The sequence below is a fragment of the Hemibagrus wyckioides genome, linkage group LG19 (genome assembly GCF_019097595.1).
Source record: "Hemibagrus wyckioides isolate EC202008001 linkage group LG19, SWU_Hwy_1.0, whole genome shotgun sequence".
Taxonomy (NCBI): domain Eukaryota; kingdom Metazoa; phylum Chordata; class Actinopteri; order Siluriformes; family Bagridae; genus Hemibagrus; species Hemibagrus wyckioides.
Window position 1 is genome coordinate 4,648,916 of NC_080728.1, and position 20,297 is coordinate 4,669,212.

The 20,297-nt window shown below is 38.6% G+C and overlaps 1 protein-coding gene across 23 annotated transcripts in view; it reads left to right on the forward strand.

Annotated features, from left to right (window-relative positions):
* Positions 1 to 20,297, forward strand: part of LOC131370000 (NACHT, LRR and PYD domains-containing protein 12-like) — a 138,061-nt gene that overhangs the window by 114,030 nt on the left and 3,734 nt on the right. For 17 of the 23 annotated variants that reach the window (XM_058416960.1, XM_058416967.1, XM_058416964.1 and 14 more), the window contains 7 exons: positions 3,223 to 3,396; positions 4,556 to 4,729; positions 8,970 to 9,143; positions 10,289 to 10,462; positions 14,584 to 14,757; positions 15,918 to 16,091; positions 19,621 to 19,794. In XM_058416960.1, the coding sequence (XP_058272943.1) occupies positions 3,223 to 3,396; positions 4,556 to 4,729; positions 8,970 to 9,143; positions 10,289 to 10,462; positions 14,584 to 14,757; positions 15,918 to 16,091; positions 19,621 to 19,794 (1,218 nt within the window). The remainder of the gene's footprint in view (positions 1 to 3,222; positions 3,397 to 4,555; positions 4,730 to 8,969; positions 9,144 to 10,288; positions 10,463 to 14,583; positions 14,758 to 15,917; positions 16,092 to 19,620; positions 19,795 to 20,297) is intronic. The other 6 variants (XM_058416972.1, XM_058416982.1, XM_058416966.1 and 3 more) reach the window with 5 other exon arrangements.

Here is a 20,297-nt window from a genome sequence, read left to right on the forward strand (position 1 = left end):
GAAATATTAAACAATAAAAAAGGAGACTGACAGAATTATTATTTTTCAGAAAATGTTTATTGATAATTTTATATCTGATAGTTTTATAATTTAATACGTTATAAAGTCAATAATACTAATGTAATATTGTATTTGTCATAAGATACTGAGATGGGAAGCAGTCACTTTACAAGAACGAACAGCGTGAATCCAAAGACTTGTTATGTAAACGAATCTTTTCTGTTTCCGACTGCGTTGCCATACGGGGCTGTCACGTGATGAACAAAATGACTCGAACCGAAAGCGCGGGAGATGAATCATTCTGTTGGGTATACAGAAGACGGTACGGCATAGCTTAGTTTAGGATGTTACGTGACAAAAGTATGAACAAATTCGACCCAAAAAATCCGGAGGTGAGGTGATGAAGTAACAGACTGCATAGCCTCAAGACACCGGTAAGATATTACTTATAATATGACAGTTCTTTCTTATTCGAAATGTGATCAATATGTGGGTGAGTAGATGTGTTAGAGAATTAACATGGAACATTTTAATTACATTCTGCTGAAGTGAACGAAATGAACGAAATGACTCGAAAAAAGATTCGTTCATTTTGCTGAACGAGATTCAAAGAACCGAATCAGTAAAATGATCCGAACTTCCCATCACTACTGTCCTGCTAAAATGCAGCTCTCCTTCATTTCTCCTAACAGAATAAACAGTTTGTCAGTGTTGGGCATGAGAGAGAACTGAACTTTTTTACAGTCTGTTAGAAAGTGTAGCTCTGTCTCCACTGTGTACACACTCTCTGCTCTGGAGAACAGTGAACACTAGAACTTGTGGCTGATATGCACAAGTAGTCTTTTTAGGTCCTTGGGTAGATCTTTTGTTGTTCTTTCCTCCATTTTAATGGATCCCCCTCACTATCCAGGTTACGTGACTGTAGGTAGGCCTGCAGCTCACAGGCTACACTTAGTTCCTGGTTGTTAGATGGACTTTGTAAGGTTTGTTCAGTGTCTTTATAAAAGCTTCCCAGCATCTTCTTTTTCTTTGGAGTAACTGAATGACTGTATGCTTTAATACGGGGATCTGCTGCTGCTGTGCTGTTCACATGAAGACTTGAACTTCTGTGATGCTGTATTTCAAATTATGCTTGAAAACACAACACTGATTGGTCAGTAGTGAACTTCCAAAGACAGTATGATCGGTCAGTCGAGGTGAAAAATAACTTGTGATGGTCACTTGTGATTTGGTTTATCATCTGAAAACTCAGTCCATAAGAAGAATTTGCAGCATCACTATACTGATGATTTTTGCTGCTAACACATCAGTATTGCAGATGATTATGTTTAATTAACTGTGGGAGGCAGAAATCTTGCCTCCATTGCAGATGATTATGTTTAATTAACTGTGGGAGGTCTGAAGAAGTGCAGTGCAAGAATTGTATAAGGATGAATTCAGGCTTGAAAAAGCTGTTGATAAAGTTTTCCTTGATAAGCTGCCTTGGGTATCTGAAGATGCTGATTTTGAGTTCATTAAGGCTGTAACTTTGGAGGAACTGGAAAGAGCCATCCAGAGTATGGAGTGTGGTAAAGGACCTGGAAATGATGGGTCACTGGTTGACTTTTATAAATCTTTTTCTTACTCTATTAGAGGTATTTAATGAAAGCTTAGCCAATGGAATACTGATCTAAATGATATTAAAAATTGGAGACTGGTGAGTTTGTTAAGCAGAGATTATAAATTGCTCTCCAACATTTTGGACAACAGATTGAGTCTTAGAACAAGTCCTCTATCCTGATCAGACAGATTGTGTGCCAGAAAGATGAATTTTTGATATTTCTGCTATCAGTGATATTTTGGATATCAGTAAGAGTTCTAAGCTGGATTTTGGTCTAGTGTCAGTAGACGTAGAAAACGCTCCTTTTAAAGTTTATAGAGGTGTTACACAAGGTTGTGTCTTGTCTGGTATGTTGTATACTTTAGTAATAGAGACACTTTTAAAGAAGTTAAGGACAGATTTTTATGGATTATATATTGACAGGTTTAAAATGTGTTTATTAGCATATGATGATGTTTTAATTAGTTGTCAGAGAGATGGAAATTTAATGTTGGAAATATTAAAGGAATTTAAAATCATCTCTCCTACTAAGAACCTAGGGTATAGGGCATAGGTGTCAAACCGTATCCACAAAGGGCCGGTGTGGGTGCAGGTTTTTACTCCAACCGAGCAGAAGCCACACTTGTTTTTGTTCAGTCTCTGGTTATTTCGAGACTGGACTACTGCAACTCTTTACTGGCAGGTCTTCCTCTGAATGCAATTCGTCCACTGCAGATGATCCAAAATGTAGCTGCAGGGCTTGTTTTCAACCTGCCTAAGTTCTCCCACTCCACCCCACTGCTGCGTTCCCTCCACTGGCTTCTGGTAGCTGTACTCATCAGATTCAAAACACTGATGCTTGCCTACAAAGCCAAGAATGAACCAGCACCATCTTACCTCAAAGATCTTATTACTTCTCGCACTGCACCTCGCTCTCTCTGATCCACCAGCACTGCCCGACTGGTCCCACCATCTCTCAGGGTAAAAGGCAGGTATTTATCTAGACTCTTCTCTGTTCTGGCACCGAGGTGGTGGAATGAACTTCCCCTAGATGTCCGTACAGCCGAGTCTCTGACCGTTATCAAACGACGTTTTTCCTGAAGCACTTAAACTAGCTCTTATCTTTCCCTGTTTTTATGTATTGTTATATGTTTAAAAAAACAATTTTAGACTATTGGTATCTTAAGTCTGTAACCTATTGAACCAGTGTTAATATATTCATTGATGGAGACTTAAAGCACTTTTGTACTTTTGTAAATAGTATCTTTTAATCTGGTGTAATCTAGAATTTTAAATGATTTCCACTATAATAAAACCATGAAAGAGCTTGCTTCTTTTTATTTTAGTGTTATAAAGAGGCTTTGTGTGAAGTGATTAAAGTTAAAGTTGATGGTCAGTTTGCTGTCCTCTGTTCAGCTTCAGCTGCTGATAGTTTAATATCACACACAACAGATGAGAGAAACTAAATCTAACACTCAGGGGGATCATTTTAATGACATTGTTCATTAGAATAAACAGGTGATATTAAATCCTCATGTCATTCTGAATAATAAAATCATTTACAAACACATCATCTTTAAAGGAAGTCTTAAACCACGATAAAAATCTGTTGATGAAGACTGTGTCATTGTGTCTCTCTACAGGTTGCGTGAGTGTGGTATCTCAGATGAAGGCTGTGCTGCTCTGACTTCAGCTCTGAGATCAAACCCCTCACACCTGAGAGACCTGGAACTGTCCTGGAATAAACTATCAGACTCAGGAGTGAAGAGTCTCTCTGCTGTACTAGAGAATCCTCACTGCAAACTGGAGATACTGGGGTAAGATCATATTATAAATCATGGTCTAATCTTCATCCAGGTCATAATAATAGATAAAGACATTCTGTATAAATAAAACACAGTCACAGTTGTTCTTGTCAATACTGAATAAACCATTTACACTTTCACAGTCTGGGTTAAAAAAATACACCAATGAACTAACAACTTCTCCAACAACTATTTAGAGTCTGATCCTGTTTTAGGTCTGAATACTGACAGTCTGATCTTCTCAGGTGAACTCTGATTAAAATAAAAGAAAGAAAGATTATATAGATTATTATGTGTAAAGCAGGGAAAAGTTACTGAAAACATTTTAAAGTCAAATTTGATTTGTCCCATACATAACCATACACAGTGTGTATATATAGTGAATACTTCATGTAGAATTAGAAGTAGAATAGAAAAGTCCAAGTTCTAGTCTTATGTGTTGTCCTTCTAAAGACATAGTGTGTGTTACTGAGTCCACAATAAGACAAACTGTCTACAATCAGGGTGGTCACTCGAGCCCCAGTAAAATGTTGCTGATAAATCAGTGTCTGATGAGGAAGATTACAGTAGATACGTCTGAAAGTAGGCTTTCCTCTTCAAACATTTATATTATTTGACATATTTTGAAGAAAGGCTGATTGTAACAGCAGCTGAAGTGAACATACCCTGTGCATCTTCATAAAGCCCGTCCCTCTCACTGTGCCCCCTGACTGTACTTCTCCTCTCTTAAACTTTTCTCAGTAGAAACCTTGACTTGCACTCAGAAGATAAATCATAATACAACATTGTAGCTGAGGACTGAGAAATTGTGGATTTAAAGTTTTTTATATACTTTTAAAAATGTGTGATCTGAAAAAGTTTACGTAAACAATTTTAGCAAAAGTCTTAAAGTAAATTAATGTAAAATTGAGCGAATGAAATGATCAGCAGCACATACTTTCATTAATGTTGGCTGCATAACATGATTAAAGAAACAAATAAATCAAAATAAAAAAACAATTAACTGAACAAATAATTCAATAAATACTCTCAAAGTCACCAGAATTTAAATAAATAAATAGACTTTTTACTTTTGTAAAATTCTTGGTGGTTTGTACTCCACTAGGGATTAAACTCTAGAAATGTCCCTGTGTACAACCAGTGAAGACTGTGTCATTGTGTCTCTCTACAGGTTGAGTGAGTGTGGTATCTCAGATGAAGGCTGTGCTGCTCTGACTTCAGCTCTGAGATCAAACCCCTCACACCTGAGAGACCTGAATCTGTCTGATAATAATCTAGGAGACTCAGGAGTGAAGAGTCTCTTTGCTGTACTGGAGAATCCTCACTGTAAACTGGAGACACTGTGGTAAGATCATCTCTCTGAAAATCACATTTCCTGCTCCTCAGTAAGACACATTCTCTAATAGTGAGACAGAAGCAGAAGTTTTAGCTTCATCATCAATGTCCTGAGGAGGAAGATTGTTTCTTTTTCTGCACACTGATGATTTTTCACAGACTCTGATGTGACTGCAATGTGTCTGAAATTACAGTGTAATGATGTAATAGAAAATGAACTTGGAAACTAAAATTAAACAAGAGGCTCTGGTCAGCTCATCACCCTCCATTAGTGGGCAGTTGGGCTGCATGAAGGTTAAAATGATAATAAAGAGTCAGATATCTGTCAGATATCCATCCATTGTCTATACCTGCTTTATTTCTAATTAGGGTCACGGGGATCTGCTGGAGCCTATCCCAGCACACATTGGGTGAAAGGCAGGGGTACACCCTGGACAGGTCACCAGTCCATCACAGGGCCACATATAGTCTGTCAGATATCATCTTTTTTTATTTCAATTATTTTCACAGAACATGTTAAATTCTGTTTAAAATAAAAGTAGGCCTGTTTTACACACTAACATTTAATAACAAAATTAAATTATAATAAGACTTCACTGTGGAAAACAGAATGGTTCAGTGGTGAATGCACAACGCCTACACCAGGGGTCACCAACCTTTTTGAACCTGTGAGCTACTTTAAAGGTACTGAGTAATCTGAAGGGCTACCAGTTTGATACCTCAGAAGTGTGTAACAAAATTGTACGGTTTAACTTTAATTAGAAGAAAGAATCATGTTAATGATTTTTCACAAATTATTAACAGTAGGAAGGATTAACAGGGTAGGAAAACTGTTTCAACATGCAACACTTTATTTCTCTTAATTTCTGCAATTGTTTCATTTGCAAATGATCACTTGTGACATTCCATAGGAAATCATGTTCCATTATTACTATCCACTAATAATTTTTAACTAATCATGAACTATAACTTTTGTACAAGTTATCAGTTATATAACATTTTACAAAAATCAACTTATCACATCACAATTTAATCACCAAATCTGCAGCATCTTTAACAAAATCATCATATCTGTTACTCTTTATGAACACATTTGTCACAATGTTTCAGTGAAAATAAACATTAATCATCTTTTAATGTAATACAAAAACTTATCAACTCCAATAGAATTTAATTTTGCTATGGCACTGGTATGTTGCCACTGACATCTGGTATCTTTGTCTTTGTTAGTGGGAAGCCTGGCATTGCATGCTGTTCACCAGTGTACTGTAATCTGGGGTGTAACTTGACACTGCAATTCTGAGGGAGTCTTGCAGATGTGCATCAGTGAGGTGTGTTCTGTGTTTGTTCTTGATGTTCATGTCAGAAAAGGCTGATTCACAGAGATAGGGTGAACCAAACAGGCTGGCAACCTTCATAGCTGCTGTCGATACACCATTGTATTTTTGTGTCCACAAGGCACCAAAGTTTGGTGCAGCCTGGTAGGCTTTGAGCTGAAGGTCATTTTGCAGTGTTACAATTTCCATCTCCACCTGTCCAGCATCCAAGTTGAACGTTGCACTTAGTTGTTTAGCAATGCATGTTATGTCTATTTGCATGAACGGATTGCAAATGAATGACACACATGGCTCAAGCCGATCAAACTCACAAAACCTGTTCTCAAACTCTTGCCCAAGTCTGTTTATGACTTGGGAGTACTTTTCTGCAACTTTTTCATAAGTCTCAGATGCAGAAGCATTGTCTTTCAGCACCGAATGCAGAGAGGGGAAGTGTAGCACTTTTTTTTTGCTGTAAATGCTGAGCCATCGGATTTCCGTGTGTAGTAACAGGTCACCATATTCAGCTGACAGCTCCTCCAGTAGCACCTTGAATATCCTGCGTTGTTTGGCTTTGGTGCGGATGCCGTTTATGATCTTCACAACGGGAGTCATGACATGCTCAAAGCCGGTCACTTTTGCACGTATCACCTGTTGGTGAATGATGCAGTGGTAATGCAGGAATGTTGGGAAGTCTGTGTCTCACCTTTACAGTGCGCAATGAAACCTTCCGGTCATAGCGGGAGCCCCGTCTGTAGTCACCGATACCAGCTTTTTCAATGGTACCTTTTTCTCCGTGAAGAACCTCTTCACCGCGGTAAAGATGTCAACTCCCCTCGTAGTTGTCTTTAGGGGCAGTAGTGTCAGTTCTTCTTTTGTGGAGAAATCAAACACCATTCGGATGAAGACTATCAGCTGCACTGTACTGTTGTTGTCCACGGACTCGGCGCACTGGATGCTAAACCACCTACACCTCTCCAGGTCTTGATCTAGCTGCTCGGTCATGTTCCTGGACATAGCCGAAACTCTTCTCGACATCGTAGTTGCCCCCAGTTGGACATCGGGGAGAGTGGATATGACATCGGTTCCATTCTTCTCGTCTTTAAATACCGTGTTTGCAATAAGCATCATTGCTTCTTTGAAAACCTCCCCATCTGAAAACGCCTTCATCAAAAAATGTGCAGCTCTAAATGAAGCTTCGGTTGTTTTTTTTTGAGAGTTTTTCATCGGCCTGGTGAAAAAAGACTGCTGTTTGGTCAAGGCTGCCTTTAACTCCCAGGCTTTCTCTGCCCGTAGTGCGCTGCCCGGCGGGTAATTAGCATCGTAGCTTTTGTGGCAGGTACTGAAGTGTCTCTCCACATTGTGCCGCTTTGCTGTTGCCACTTTTGCCCCACAAATGAGACACACGCAGCTTTCTTTGACGGTAGTAAAAAAGAACTCTTCCTCCCACTCACTGTGAAAATTATAAGTTTTCTTTCATTTTTCTGACATTTTCTTTGGGGTAAAAACCACTTTCATGTAGTCATCATCACAGCGCACGCTCACCACTCTCAACTCTGACCTCTGACCTTCTATTTTTAGAACAGGCCTGCTGGCGACTCACGTGGTCCCTGCAGGCTACCTGGTGCCCGCGGGCACCGTATTGGTGACCCCTGGCCTACACAATACCTGCATATGTATTGCCGAGGTTTTTGGTTAGAAACACAAGTCTATCAACATGATCCAGCTTTAGGGAGGACCACAAGTGAGCAACAATATTCCAACAGTACTAAAAACCCTCTCTGAAGGGGAACTTGTAGCTCTTTTGCCTGTTTTGAGGTCCTTGGGTAGATCTTTTGTTGTTCTTTCCTCCATTTTAATGGATCCCCCTCACTATCCAGGTTACGTGACTGTAGGTAGGCCTGCAGCTCACAGGATACACTTAGTTCCTGGTTGTTAGATGGACTTTGTAAGGTTTGTTCAGTATCTTTATAAAAGCTTCCCAGCATCTTCTTTTTCTTTGGAGTAACTGAATGACTGTATGCTTTAATACGGGGATCTGCTGCTGCTGTGCTGTTCACATGAAGACATGAACTTCTGTGACGCTGTATTTCAAATCATGCTTGAAAACACAACACTGATTGGTCAGTAGTGAACTTCCAAAGAGAGTATGATCGGTCAGTCGAGGTGAAAAATAACTTGTGATGGTCACTTGTGATTTGGTTTATCGTCTGAAAACTCAGTCCATAAGAAGAATTTGCAGCGTCACTATACTGATGATTTTTGCTGCTAACACATCAGTATTGCAGATGATTATGTTTAATTAACTGTGGGAGGCAGAAATCTTGCCTCCATTGCAGATGATTGTTTAATTAACTGTGGGAGGTCTTGTTGTCAGACTCTTCTGACATTTAAAGAAAAGCAATATAAGCGTGAATTCAGGCTTGAAAAAGCTGTTGATAAAGTTTTTTGACTGGAAATCTTTATTTGTAGTATTAAATAGATTCAGAAATTGTTGGTTTTGTTTTTTTGGTCAAGCTAAAATGGAGACTTGATTTTTTTTTTTTTTTTTCCAAGCTAAAATAGCACTGATAGAAAAAATTTTTTTAAATGATTTCCACTATAATAAAACCATGAAAGAGCTTGCTGCTTTTTGAGTGTTATAAAGAGGCTTTGTGTGAAGTGATTAAAGTTAAAGTTGATGGTCAGTCTGCTGTCCTCTGTTCAGCTTCAGCTGCTGATAGTTTAATATCACACACAACAGATGAGAGAAACTAAATCTAACACTCAGGGGGATCATTTTAATGACATTGTTCATTAGAATAAACAGGTGATATTAAATCCTCATGTCATTCTGAATAATAAAATCATTTACAAACACATCATCTTTAAAGGAAGTCTTAAACCAAGATAAAAATCTGTTGATGAAGACTGTGTCATTGTGTCTCTCTACAGGTTGCGTAAGTGTGGTATCTCAGATGAAGGCTGTGCTGCTCTGACTTCAGCTCTGAGATCAAACCCCTCACACCTGAGAGTCCTGGATCTGTCCTGGAATAAACTATCAGACTCAGGAGTGAAGAGTCTCTCTGCTGTACTGGAGAATCCTCACTGTAAACTGGAGATACTGGGGTAAGATCATATTATAAATCATGGTCTAATCTTCATCCAGGTCATAATAGATAGACATTCTGTATAAATAAAACAGTCACAGTTGTTCTTGTCAATACTGAATAAACCATTTACACTTTCACAGTCTGGGTTAAAAAAATACACCAATGAACTAACAACTTCTCCAACAACTATTTAGAGTCTGATCCTGTTTTAGGTCTGATTACTGACAGTCTGATCTTCTCAGGTGAACTCTGATTAAAATAAAAGAAAGAAAGATTATATAGATTATTATGTGTAAAGCAGGGAAAAGTTACTGAAAACATTTTAAAGTCAAATTTGATTTGTCCCATACATAACCATACACAGTGTGTATATGTAGTGAATACTTCATGTAGAATTAGAAGTAGAATAGAAAAGTCCAAGTTCTAGTCTTATGTGTTGTCCTTCTAAAGACATAGTGTGTGTTACTGAGTCCACAATAAGACAAACTGTCTACAATCAGGGTGGTCACTCGAGCCCCAGTAAAATGTTGCTGATAAATCAGTGTCTGATGAGGAAGATTACAGTAGATACGTCTGAAAGTAGGCTTTCCTCTTCAAACATTTATATTATTTGACATATTTTGAAGAAAGGCTGATTGTAACAGCAGCTGAAGTGAAAATACCCTGTGCATCTTCATAAAGCCCGTCCCTCTCACTGTGCCCCCTGACTGTACTTCTCCTCTCTTAAACTTTTCTCAGTAGAAACCTTGACTTGCACTCAGAAGATAAATCATAATACAACATTGTAGCTGAGGACTGAGAAATTGTGGATTTAAAGTTTTTTATATACTTTTAAAAATGTGTGATCTGAAAAAGTTTACGTAAACAATTTTAGCAAAAGTCTTAAAGTAAATTAATGTAAAATTGAGCGAATGAAATGATCAGCAGCACATACTTTCATTAATGCTGGCTGCATAACATGATTAAAGATAAACAAAAAAAACAACAACAAATAACTTAACAAATGAATAAATGAATGCTCTCCAAGTCACAAGAATTTAAATAAATAAATAGACTTTTTACTTTTGTAAAATTCTTGGTGGTTTGTACTCCACTAGGGATTAAACTCTAGAAACGTCCCTGTGTACAACCAGTGAAGACTGTCATTGTGTCTCTCTACAGGTTGTGTAAGTGTGGTATCTCAGATGAAGGCTGTGCTGCTCTGACTTCAGCTCTGAGATCAAACCCCTCACTCCTGATTAACCTGGATCTGTCTGATAATAATCTAGGAGCCTCAGGAGTGAAGAGTCTCTCTGCTGTACTGGAGAATCCTCACTGTAAACTGGAGACACTGTGGTAAGATCATCTCTGAGAGTCACATGACCTGCTCCTCAGTAAGACACATTCTCTAATAGTGAGAATGAAGCAGAAGTTTTAGCTTCATCATCAATGTCCTGAGGAGGAAGATTGTTTCTTTTTCTGCACACTGATGATTTTTCACAGACTCTGATGTGACTGCAATGTGTCTGAAATGACAGTGTAATGATGTAATAGAAAATGAACTTGGAAACTAAAATTAAACAAGAGGCTCTGGTCAGCTCATCACCCTCCATTAGTGGGCAGTTGGGCTGCATGAAGGTTAAAATGATCAAGAGTCAGATATGTCAGATATCCATCCATTTTCTATACACGCTTTATTTCTAATTAGGGTCATGGGGATCTGCTGGAGCCTATCCCAGCACACACTGGGTGAAAGGCAGGGGTACACCCTGGACAGGTCACCAGTCCATCACAGGGCCACATAGTCTGTCAGATCATCTTTTTTTATTTCAATTATTTTCACAGAACATGTTAAATTCTGTTTAAAATAAGTAGGCCTGTTTTACACACTAACATTTAATAACAAAATTAAATTATAATAAGACTTCACTGTGGAAAACAGAATGGTTCAGTGGTGAATGCACAACGCCTACACCAGGGGTCACCAACCTTTTTGAACCTGTGAGCTACTTTAAAGGTACTGAGTAATCTGAAGGGCTACCAGTTTGATACCTCAGAAGTGTGTAACAAAATTGTACGGTTTAACTTTAATTAGAAGAAAGAATCATGTTAATGATTTTTCACAAATTATTAACAGTAGGAAGGATTAACAGGGTAGGAAAACTGTTTCAACATGCAACACTTTATTTCTCTTAATTTCTGCAATTGTTTCATTTGCAAATGATCACTTGTGACATTCCATAGGAAATCATGTTCCATTATTACTATCCACTAATAATTTTTAACTAATCATGAACTATAACTTTTGTACAAGTTATCAGTTATAACATTTTACAAAAATCAACTTATCACATCACAATTTAATCACCAAATCTGCAGCATCTTTAACAAAATCATCATATGTTACTCTTTATGAACACACTTGTCACAATGTTTCAGTGAAAATAAACATTAACCATCTTTTAATGTAATACAAAAACTTATCAACTCCAATAGAATTTAATTTTGCTATGGCACTGGTATGTTGCCACTGACATCTGGTATCTTTATTTGTCTTTGTTAGTGGGAAGCCTGGCATTGCATGCTGTTCACCAGTGTACTGTAATCTGGGGTGTAACTTGACACTGCAATTCTGAGGGAGTCTTGCAGATGTGCATCAGTGAGGCGTGTTCTGTGTTTGTTCTTGATGTTCATGTCAGAAAAGGCTGATTCACAGAGATGGGGTGAACCAAACAGGCTGGCAACCTTCATAGCTGCTGTCGATACACCATTGTATTTTTGTGTCCACAAGGCACCAAAGTTTGGTGCAGCCTGGTAGGCTTTGAGCTGAAGGTCATTTTGCAGTGTTACAATTTCCATCTCCACCTGTCCAGCATCCAAGTTGAACGTTGCACTTAGTTGTTTAGCAATGCATGTTATGTCTATTTGCATGAACGGATTGCAAATGAATGACACACATGGCTCAAGCCGATCAAACTCACAAAACCTGTTCTCAAACTCTTGCCCAAGTCTGTTTATGACTTGGGAGTACTTTTCTGCAACTTTTTCATAAGTCTCAGATGCAGAAGCATTGTCTTTCAGCACCGAATGCAGAGAGGGGAAGTGTAGCACTTTTTTTTGCTGTAAATGCACTGAGAATGTTCAACTTGGCTTTAAATGCATTGATGGCGCTAATCATGTCAGCAACAGTCTTACCTTTGCCTTGCAGCTCACAGTTCAAGTGGTTTAGCTTCCCAGTGATGTCCGTTAAAAATGCAAGGTCAAGTATCCACTCAGTGTCCTCCAGCAGCGAGGCGTCATCACCGTTGGATTGCATGAACTCTTTGATTTCACGCAAAAGCAACAAAAAACGTTGCAAAACTCGTCCCCTGCTGAGCCATCGGATTTCCGTGTGTAGTAACAGGTCACCATATTCAGCTGACAGCTCCTCCAGTAGCACCTTGAATATCCTGCGTTGTTTGGCTTTGGTGCGGATGCCGTTTATGATCTTCACAACGGGAGTCATGACATGCTCAAAGCCGGTCACTTTCGCACGTATCACCTGTTGGTGAATGATGCAGTGGTAATGCAGGAATGTTGGGAAGTCTGTGTCACCTTTACAGTGCGCGATGAAACCTTCCGGTCATAGCGGGAGCCCCGTCTGTAGTCACCGATACCAGCTTTTTCAATGGTACCTGTACCCATCTGAAAACGCCTTCTTCATCAAAAAATGTGCAGCTCTAAATGAAGCTTCGGTTGTTTTTTTGTGAGTTTTTCATCGGCCTGGTGAAAAAAGACTGCTGTTTGGTCAAGGCTGCCTTTAACTCCCAGGCTTTCTCTGCCCGTAGTGCGCTGCCCGGCGGGTAATTAGCATCGTAGCTTTTGTGGCAGGTACTGAAGTGTCTCTCCACATTGTGCCGCTTTGCTGTTGCCACTTTTGCCCCACAAATGAGACACACGCAGCTTTCTTTGACGGTAGTAAAAAAGAACTCTTCCTCCCACTCACTGTGAAAATTATAAGTTTTCTTTCATTTTTCTGACATTTTCTTTGGGGTAAAAACCACTTTCATGTAGTCATCACAGCGCACGCTCACCACTCTCAACTCTGACCTCTGACCTTCTATTTTTAGAACAGGCCTGCTGGCGACTCACGTGGTCCCTGCGGACTACCTGGTGCCCGCGGGCACCGTTGGTGACCCCTGGCCTACACAATACCTGCATATGTATTGCCAAGGTTTTTGGTTAGAAACACAAGTCTATCAACATGATCCAGCTTTAGGGAGGACCACAAGTGAGCAACAATATTCCAACAGTACTACAATCCCTCTCTGAAGGGGAACTTGTAGCTCTTTTGCCTGTTTTTAGGTCCTTGGGTAGATCTTTTGTTGTTCTGTCCTCCATTTTAATGGATCCCCCTCACTATCCAGGTTACGTGACTGTAGGTAGGCCTGCAGCTCACAGGCTACACTTAGTTCCTGGTTGTTAGATGGACTTTGTAAGGTTTGTTCAGTATCTTTATAAAAGCTTCCCAGCATCTTCTTTTTCTTTGGAGTAACTGAATGACTGTATGCTTTAATACGGGGATCTGCTGCTGCTGTGCTGTTCACATGAAGACATGAACTTCTGTGATGCTGTATTTCAAATCATGCTTGAAAACACAACACTGATTGGTCAGTAGTGAACTTCCAAAGAGAGTATGATCGGTCAGTCGAGGTGAAAAATAACTTGTGATGGTCACTTGTGATTTGGTTTATCTGCAAACTCAGTCCATAAGAAGAATTTGCAGCGTCACTATACTGATGATTTTTGCTGCTAACACATCAGTATTGCAGATGATTATGTTTACTTAACTGTGGGAGGCAGAAATCTTGCCTCCATTGCAGATGATTATGTTTAATTAACTGTGGGAGTTCTTGTTGTCAGACTCTTCTGACATTTAAAGAAAAGCAATATAAGAGTGAATTCAGGCTTGAAAAAGCTGTTGATAAAGTTTTTTGACTGGAAATCTTTATTTGTAGTATTAAGTAGATTCAGAAATTGTTGGTTTTGTTTTTTGTTTTGTTTTTTTGGTCAAGCTAAAATGGAGACTTGATTTTTTTTTTTTTTTTCCTCCAAGCTAAAATAGCACTGATAGAAAAAATTTTTTTAAATGATTTCTACTATAATAAAACCATGAAAGAGCTTGCTTCTTTTTATTTTAGTGTTATAAAGAGGCTTTGTGTGAAGTGATTAAAGTTAAAGTTGATGGTCAGTCTGCTGTCCTCTGTTCAGCTTCAGCTGCTGATAGTTTAATATCACACACAACAGATGAGAGAAACTAAATCTAACACTCAGGGGGATCATTTTAATGACATTGTTCATTAGAATAAACAGGTGATATTAAATCCTCATGTCATTCTGAATAATAAAATCATTTACAAACACATCATCTTTAAAGGAAGTCTTAAACCAAGATAAAAATCTGTTGATGAAGACTGTGTCATTGTGTCTCTCTACAGGTTGTGTAAGTGTGGTATCTCAGATGAAGGCTGTGCTGCTCTGACTTCAGCTCTGAGATCAAACCCCTCACACCTGAGATACCTGTATCTGTCCAAGAATAAACTATCAGACTCAGGAGTGAAGAGTCTCTCTGCTGTACTGGAGAATCCTCACTGTAAACTGGAGATACTGGGGTAAGATCATATTATAAATCATGGTCTAATCTTCATCCAGGTCATAATAATAGATAAAGACATTCTGTATAAATAAAACAGAGTCACAGTTGTTCTTGTCAATACTGAATAAACCATTTACACTTTCACAGTCTGGGTTAAAAAATACACCAATGAACTAACAACTTCTCCAACAACTATTTAGAGTCTGATCCTGTTTTAGGTCTGATTACTGACAGTCTGATCTTCTCAGGTGAACTCTGATTAAAATAAAAGAAAGAAAGATTATATAGATTATTATGTGTAAAGCAGGGAAAAGTTACTGAAAACATTTTAAAGTCAAATTTGATTTGTCCCATACATAACCATACACAGTGTGTATATGTAGTGAATACTTCATGTAGAATTAGAAGTAGAATAGAAAAGTCCAAGTTCTAGTCTTATGTGTTGTCCTTCTAAAGACATAGTGTGTGTTACTGAGTCCACAATAAGACAAACTGTCTACAATCAGGGTGGTCACTCGAGCCCCAGTAAAATGTTGCTGATAAATCAGTGTCTGATGAGGAAGATTACAGTAGATACGTCTGAAAGTAGGCTTTCCTCTTCAAACATTTATATTATTTGACATATTTTGAAGAAAGGCTGATTGTAACAGCAGCTGAAGTGAAAATACCCTGTGCATCTTCATAAAGCCCGTCCCTCTCACTGTGCCCCCTGACTGTACTTCTCCTCTCTTAAACTTTTCTCAGTAGAAACCTTGACTTGCACTCAGAAGATAAATCATAATACAACATTGTAGCTGAGGACTGAGAAATTGTGGATTTAAAGTTTTTTATATACTTTTAAAAATGTGTGATCTGAAAAAGTTTACGTAAACAATTTTAGCAAAAGTCTTAAAGTAAATTAATGTAAAATTGAGCGAATGAAATGATCAGCAGCACATACTTTCATTAATGTTGGCTGCATAACATGATTAAAGATAAACAAATAAATCAAAATAAAAAAACAATTAACTGAACAAATAATTCAATAAATACTCTCAAAGTCACCAGAATTTAAATAAATAAATAGACTTTTTACTTTTGTAAAATTCTTGGTGGTTTGTACTCCATTAGGGATTAAACTCTAGAAACGTCCCTGTGTACAACCAGTGAAGACTGTGTCATTGTGTCTCTCTACAGGTTGTATAAGTGTAGTATCTCAGATGAAGGCTGTGCTGCTCTGACTTCAGCTCTGAGATCAAACCCCTCACTCCTGAGAGAACTGCATCTCTCTGATAATAAATTTGGAGACTCAGGAGTGAAGAGTCTCTCTGCTGTACTGGAGAATCCTCACTGTAAACTGGAGAAACTGTGGTAAGATCATCTCTCTGAAAATCTCATTTCCTGCTCCTCAGTAAGACACATTCTCTAATAGTGAGACAGAAGCAGAAGTTTTAGCTTCATCATCAATGTCCTGAGGAGGAAGATTTCTGTTTCTTCTGTTCTGGTTCTCCTGTTTCTTTTTACTGCACACTGATGATTTTGTACAGATTTACTAAAACATTGTAACTAATCACACGAACTGCAGCTGAGACACAAACTAAACGTACTGTGTGAGCTGCAGGGGTTAAAATTAGCAGTGACATGGAAATGGTCTGGACTGAAATGGACTGAAAAGGTCAACAACTAAATAGAGCAAATTAGATTTAAATAAACAGCATTGTTCTTGTTCTTAAAGCTGAACTAGTGTTTATTCTGTCAGCGAGCTCGTCTCCATGGCCAGTGTGTGTGCTGAGTCTGTATTTAGCCGGCTTGGTTCTGTGTTGGTGGTCAGTCACTGTGCTCAGGTATTCAGCTACAGTGTCCTGTCCATTTAGGGTCAGATAGCACTGCATTTTACTTTGTGCTGGTGTTTGTGTGTTCCAGTGGGTGATGGAGTTTTGTTTCTGTAGTGTTATAATGTGCTGTATAATAGAGCCAATATTTGATGGATCTTTTCTGAATGTTTGAGCAGCAGTGGGAATCGGCACAATTCAGCTCTACAGCTGTTGTTTGTGGAGTTTCAGTGGATTTACAGAATCGTGTATCATTTCAGCTGGGTGTTTACCCCATTGTGTGAAATTCTGGTTTGTGACCCCAGATCTCGCTACCATACAGCAGAATAGGTTCAGTTACTGATTCATATCATTTGAGACTGGATTTGGAATTTGAAAGTGAATTTGTTTTTAGTTGTGTAGAATGTCCTGTCATTCACTGTGTTGCATTTCCTTGATATCTGGATCTTTTTTTTTTTTTTTTTGGCACTAATAATAGATTTGGTCAGTTTTGGTTGACCGTTTGGTTGACAGTTCTGCTGCAGCAGGTCCAGGTTCTGCTGTAGACCCTGAACACTGGGGAATTCAGGACCAGGTCATTTTCATACAGCAGGAATTTGACCACTGAGTGGTGTAGAGTGAGATCAGGTGCTGCTGATCGATCTAATATAGAAAGAAAATTCATTAATATATACATTAAATAGTGTTGGGCTTAGGCAGCACCCATGTCTCACTCCATGCTCCTGAGGGAAGAATTGATTTCTTTTACTGTACACACAGATGCCTCTTTATCTCCACTTTTCAAAATGGGTGTTATAAGACCTTGGGTTCAGATCTCAGGGAAATAACCTACACTCAGGATCATGGGGAATAATTACAGATTAGCTAATAGGATTTTTTTACTTAATCATGTGGTGTAGATTCCATCAGGTCCACTTGATGTTCTTGGTTTTGAAAGTGTCTAATTTGTTTGAAAGTTCCTGCTCAGTAATGGGGTTCAGGGAGTCTGGGGGATCTTTTATAGGCATTTCTGATGTTCAGCTTTTTAATTGTAGTGTGTGTGTGTGTGTGTCTGTGTGTCTGTGTGAGTGTGTGAGTGTGTGTGTGTGTGTGTGTGTGTGTAAACTGATTTAAAGTGGTTGATGCATGTCACCATTTTGCAATACTGATTTAGATTTATTTAGTTTTCCACTGATTCCAGAAACTTCTAGTGTTTGTGGACTCCTCAGTTTGTGTGTCAGTGTTTGTGTGTTAGTTTGTGTGTCAGTTGTGTTTGTGTGTCAGTTGTGTTTGTGTGTCAGTTGTGTTTGTGTGTTAGTTTGTGTGTCAGTTGTGTTTGTGTGTTAGTTTGTGTGTTTGTGTGTTAGTTTGTGTGTTAGTTTGTGTGTTAGTTTGTGTGTTAGTTTGTGTGTTTGTGTGTTAGTTTGTGTGTCAGTTGTGTTTGTGTGTTAGTTTGTGTGTTTGTGTGTTAGTTTGTGTGTCAGTTGTGTTTGGATTTTTAGATTCTGAGTGTAGATGTATATTGTATTAAAATATCACAGTAATGTAAGGTGTGATTCTGCATTGTTTGGATCTTGACAAATTTGTACAGTTCTAATGAAATCAGGGTTTATATTTCTAAGTGTGAGACTGATGTCTTCCTCACTGTGAGTGTATGTAGTGTCCAGAAAGGTGTGTGTGTGCAGTGGGGTTAGTTCTTGTCCTGTTAATGAATTTGGCTGTGATCAGACAGAGGGGTTAGTGTTTTAACAGTGAATGCGCTGACACAGAAAGGGTTTCAGTCTGTTATCATTATACTCTACTGTGCTGTTGCTAAGAGCTGAGCAGAATGTGTATCTTCTCAAAGAGTCTCCTCATGTCCTTCCATTAACAATGTACAGAGCCAGGCTTTCACAGAGCTGCAGCAGATCATTTCCATTTCTTTTGACCTGCAAGTCAAAGTCATGGCAGGGAAGGTTAGTAAGGTTTCTGGGCTAATGATGTCCAAATCTAAAATAGTTTCCATGCTCTGTGTTAAAGTCAGAGAGAGAGCCGCTGCAGGAGTTCAGGTCTCCACAGATCAGCACACTTCCCTGGGCCTGGAAGCTGCAGATCTCAGTGTGGAGCTGGAGTAGGATCTCCTCATCATAATAAGGGGAGTCACTGGGAGAGATGTTCACTGGACACAAGAAAATGTCTTTTGCTCTGTTTAAAATATCTTTCTTCATTTTTAAGCCCAATGTGTGATTTATTTCATTTTTGTGGTGCCGTAAAATCTGATCTAAATGATGGTTCCACCCGAGTCTCTCCCTTCTTAACAGTAGTGTGTTTAATAGATTGGAGAATTCATTCTTTATAGTTAGAGGAGCAGTGAGACATTGATCTAATCCAGGTTTCCTGGAGTCTGTCTTTTGGGTTTTCCTCAAAGTCACAGCTTTTACTTTTGCACCCGAACCATGAAAATGTAATTCCCTGAATGTTCCACACAGAGATTGTAAACAGTTTCATTTGAGAAGAGATGATGTTGTGTGTTCATAGTGAACATGTTCAGCACTTACCTCAGTGTCCATTATTCTGGAGCTGCTCTGGATTTGTAGCTGTGTAGTTAGTGCCAAGGAAGTGGATAGTGGTGATAGCTTACTAGTGTTACTACTCTCTCTCTCTCTCTCTCTCTCTCTCTCTCTCTCTCTCTCCATGAACTGAATGAGTGTTGAGTGTGAGCATTTGGCTGAAGTGTCTGGGGTTCTGTCTCTCTCTATTGTTTTATTTGTATGTTGATTTTTATATAAACTTTAATATTAAAAACCCCAGAAAAACACAGCAACACAAATATCTCTCATTTTATTATTATGTGATTATCTGTTAGGTGTGTGTGTGTGTGTGTGTACATGCTACATAAACAACAAGTAACTGAACAAACCTCTTTCAGCTCAGTGGTCACTTTTTACAGTCATGTAAGTTCTTTTGAAAGTTTTTAAGTTCTGCTGGCTTTTGAGTTTTGATTTTTTTTTCTTTTCTTTTCTCTTCTTTTATGTTCTGCTCAGTGTTAATTATACCTTATATAATAAAAAATCTGTTGATGAAGACTGTGTCATTGTGTCTCTCTACAGGTTGCGTGAGTCTGGTATCTCAGATGAAGGCTGTGCTGCTCTGACTGCAGCACTGAGATCAAACCCCTCACACCTGAGATACCTGAATCTGTCCAAGAATCAACTAGGAGACTCAGGAGTGAAGAGTCTCTCTGCTGTACTGGAGAATCCTCACTGTAAACTGGAGAAACTGTGGTAAGATCATCTCTCTGAGAGTCACATGACCTGCTCCTCAGTAAGACACATTCTCTAATAGTGAGACAGAAGCAGAAGTTTTAGCTTCATCATCACTGTCCTGAGGAGGAAGATTGTTTCTTTTTCTGCACACTGATGATTTTTCACAGACTCTGATGTGACTGCAGTGTGTCTGAAATTACAGTGTAATGATGTAATAGAAAATGAACTTGGAAACTAAAATTAAACAAGAGGCCCTGGTCAGCTCATCACCCTCCATTAGTGGGCAGTTGGGCTGCATGAAGGTTAAAATGATAATCAAGAGTCAGATATCATCTTTTTTTATTTCAGTTATTTTCACTTATGCATTTTTTATAGCCAGAACAATAAAACAGAAATACAAGAGTTCTCTGCATTTAAAAATCAGAACATGTTAAATTCTGTTTAAAATAAAAGTAGGCCTGTTTTACACACTAACATTTAATAACAAAATTAAATTATAATAAGACTTCACTGTGGAAAAC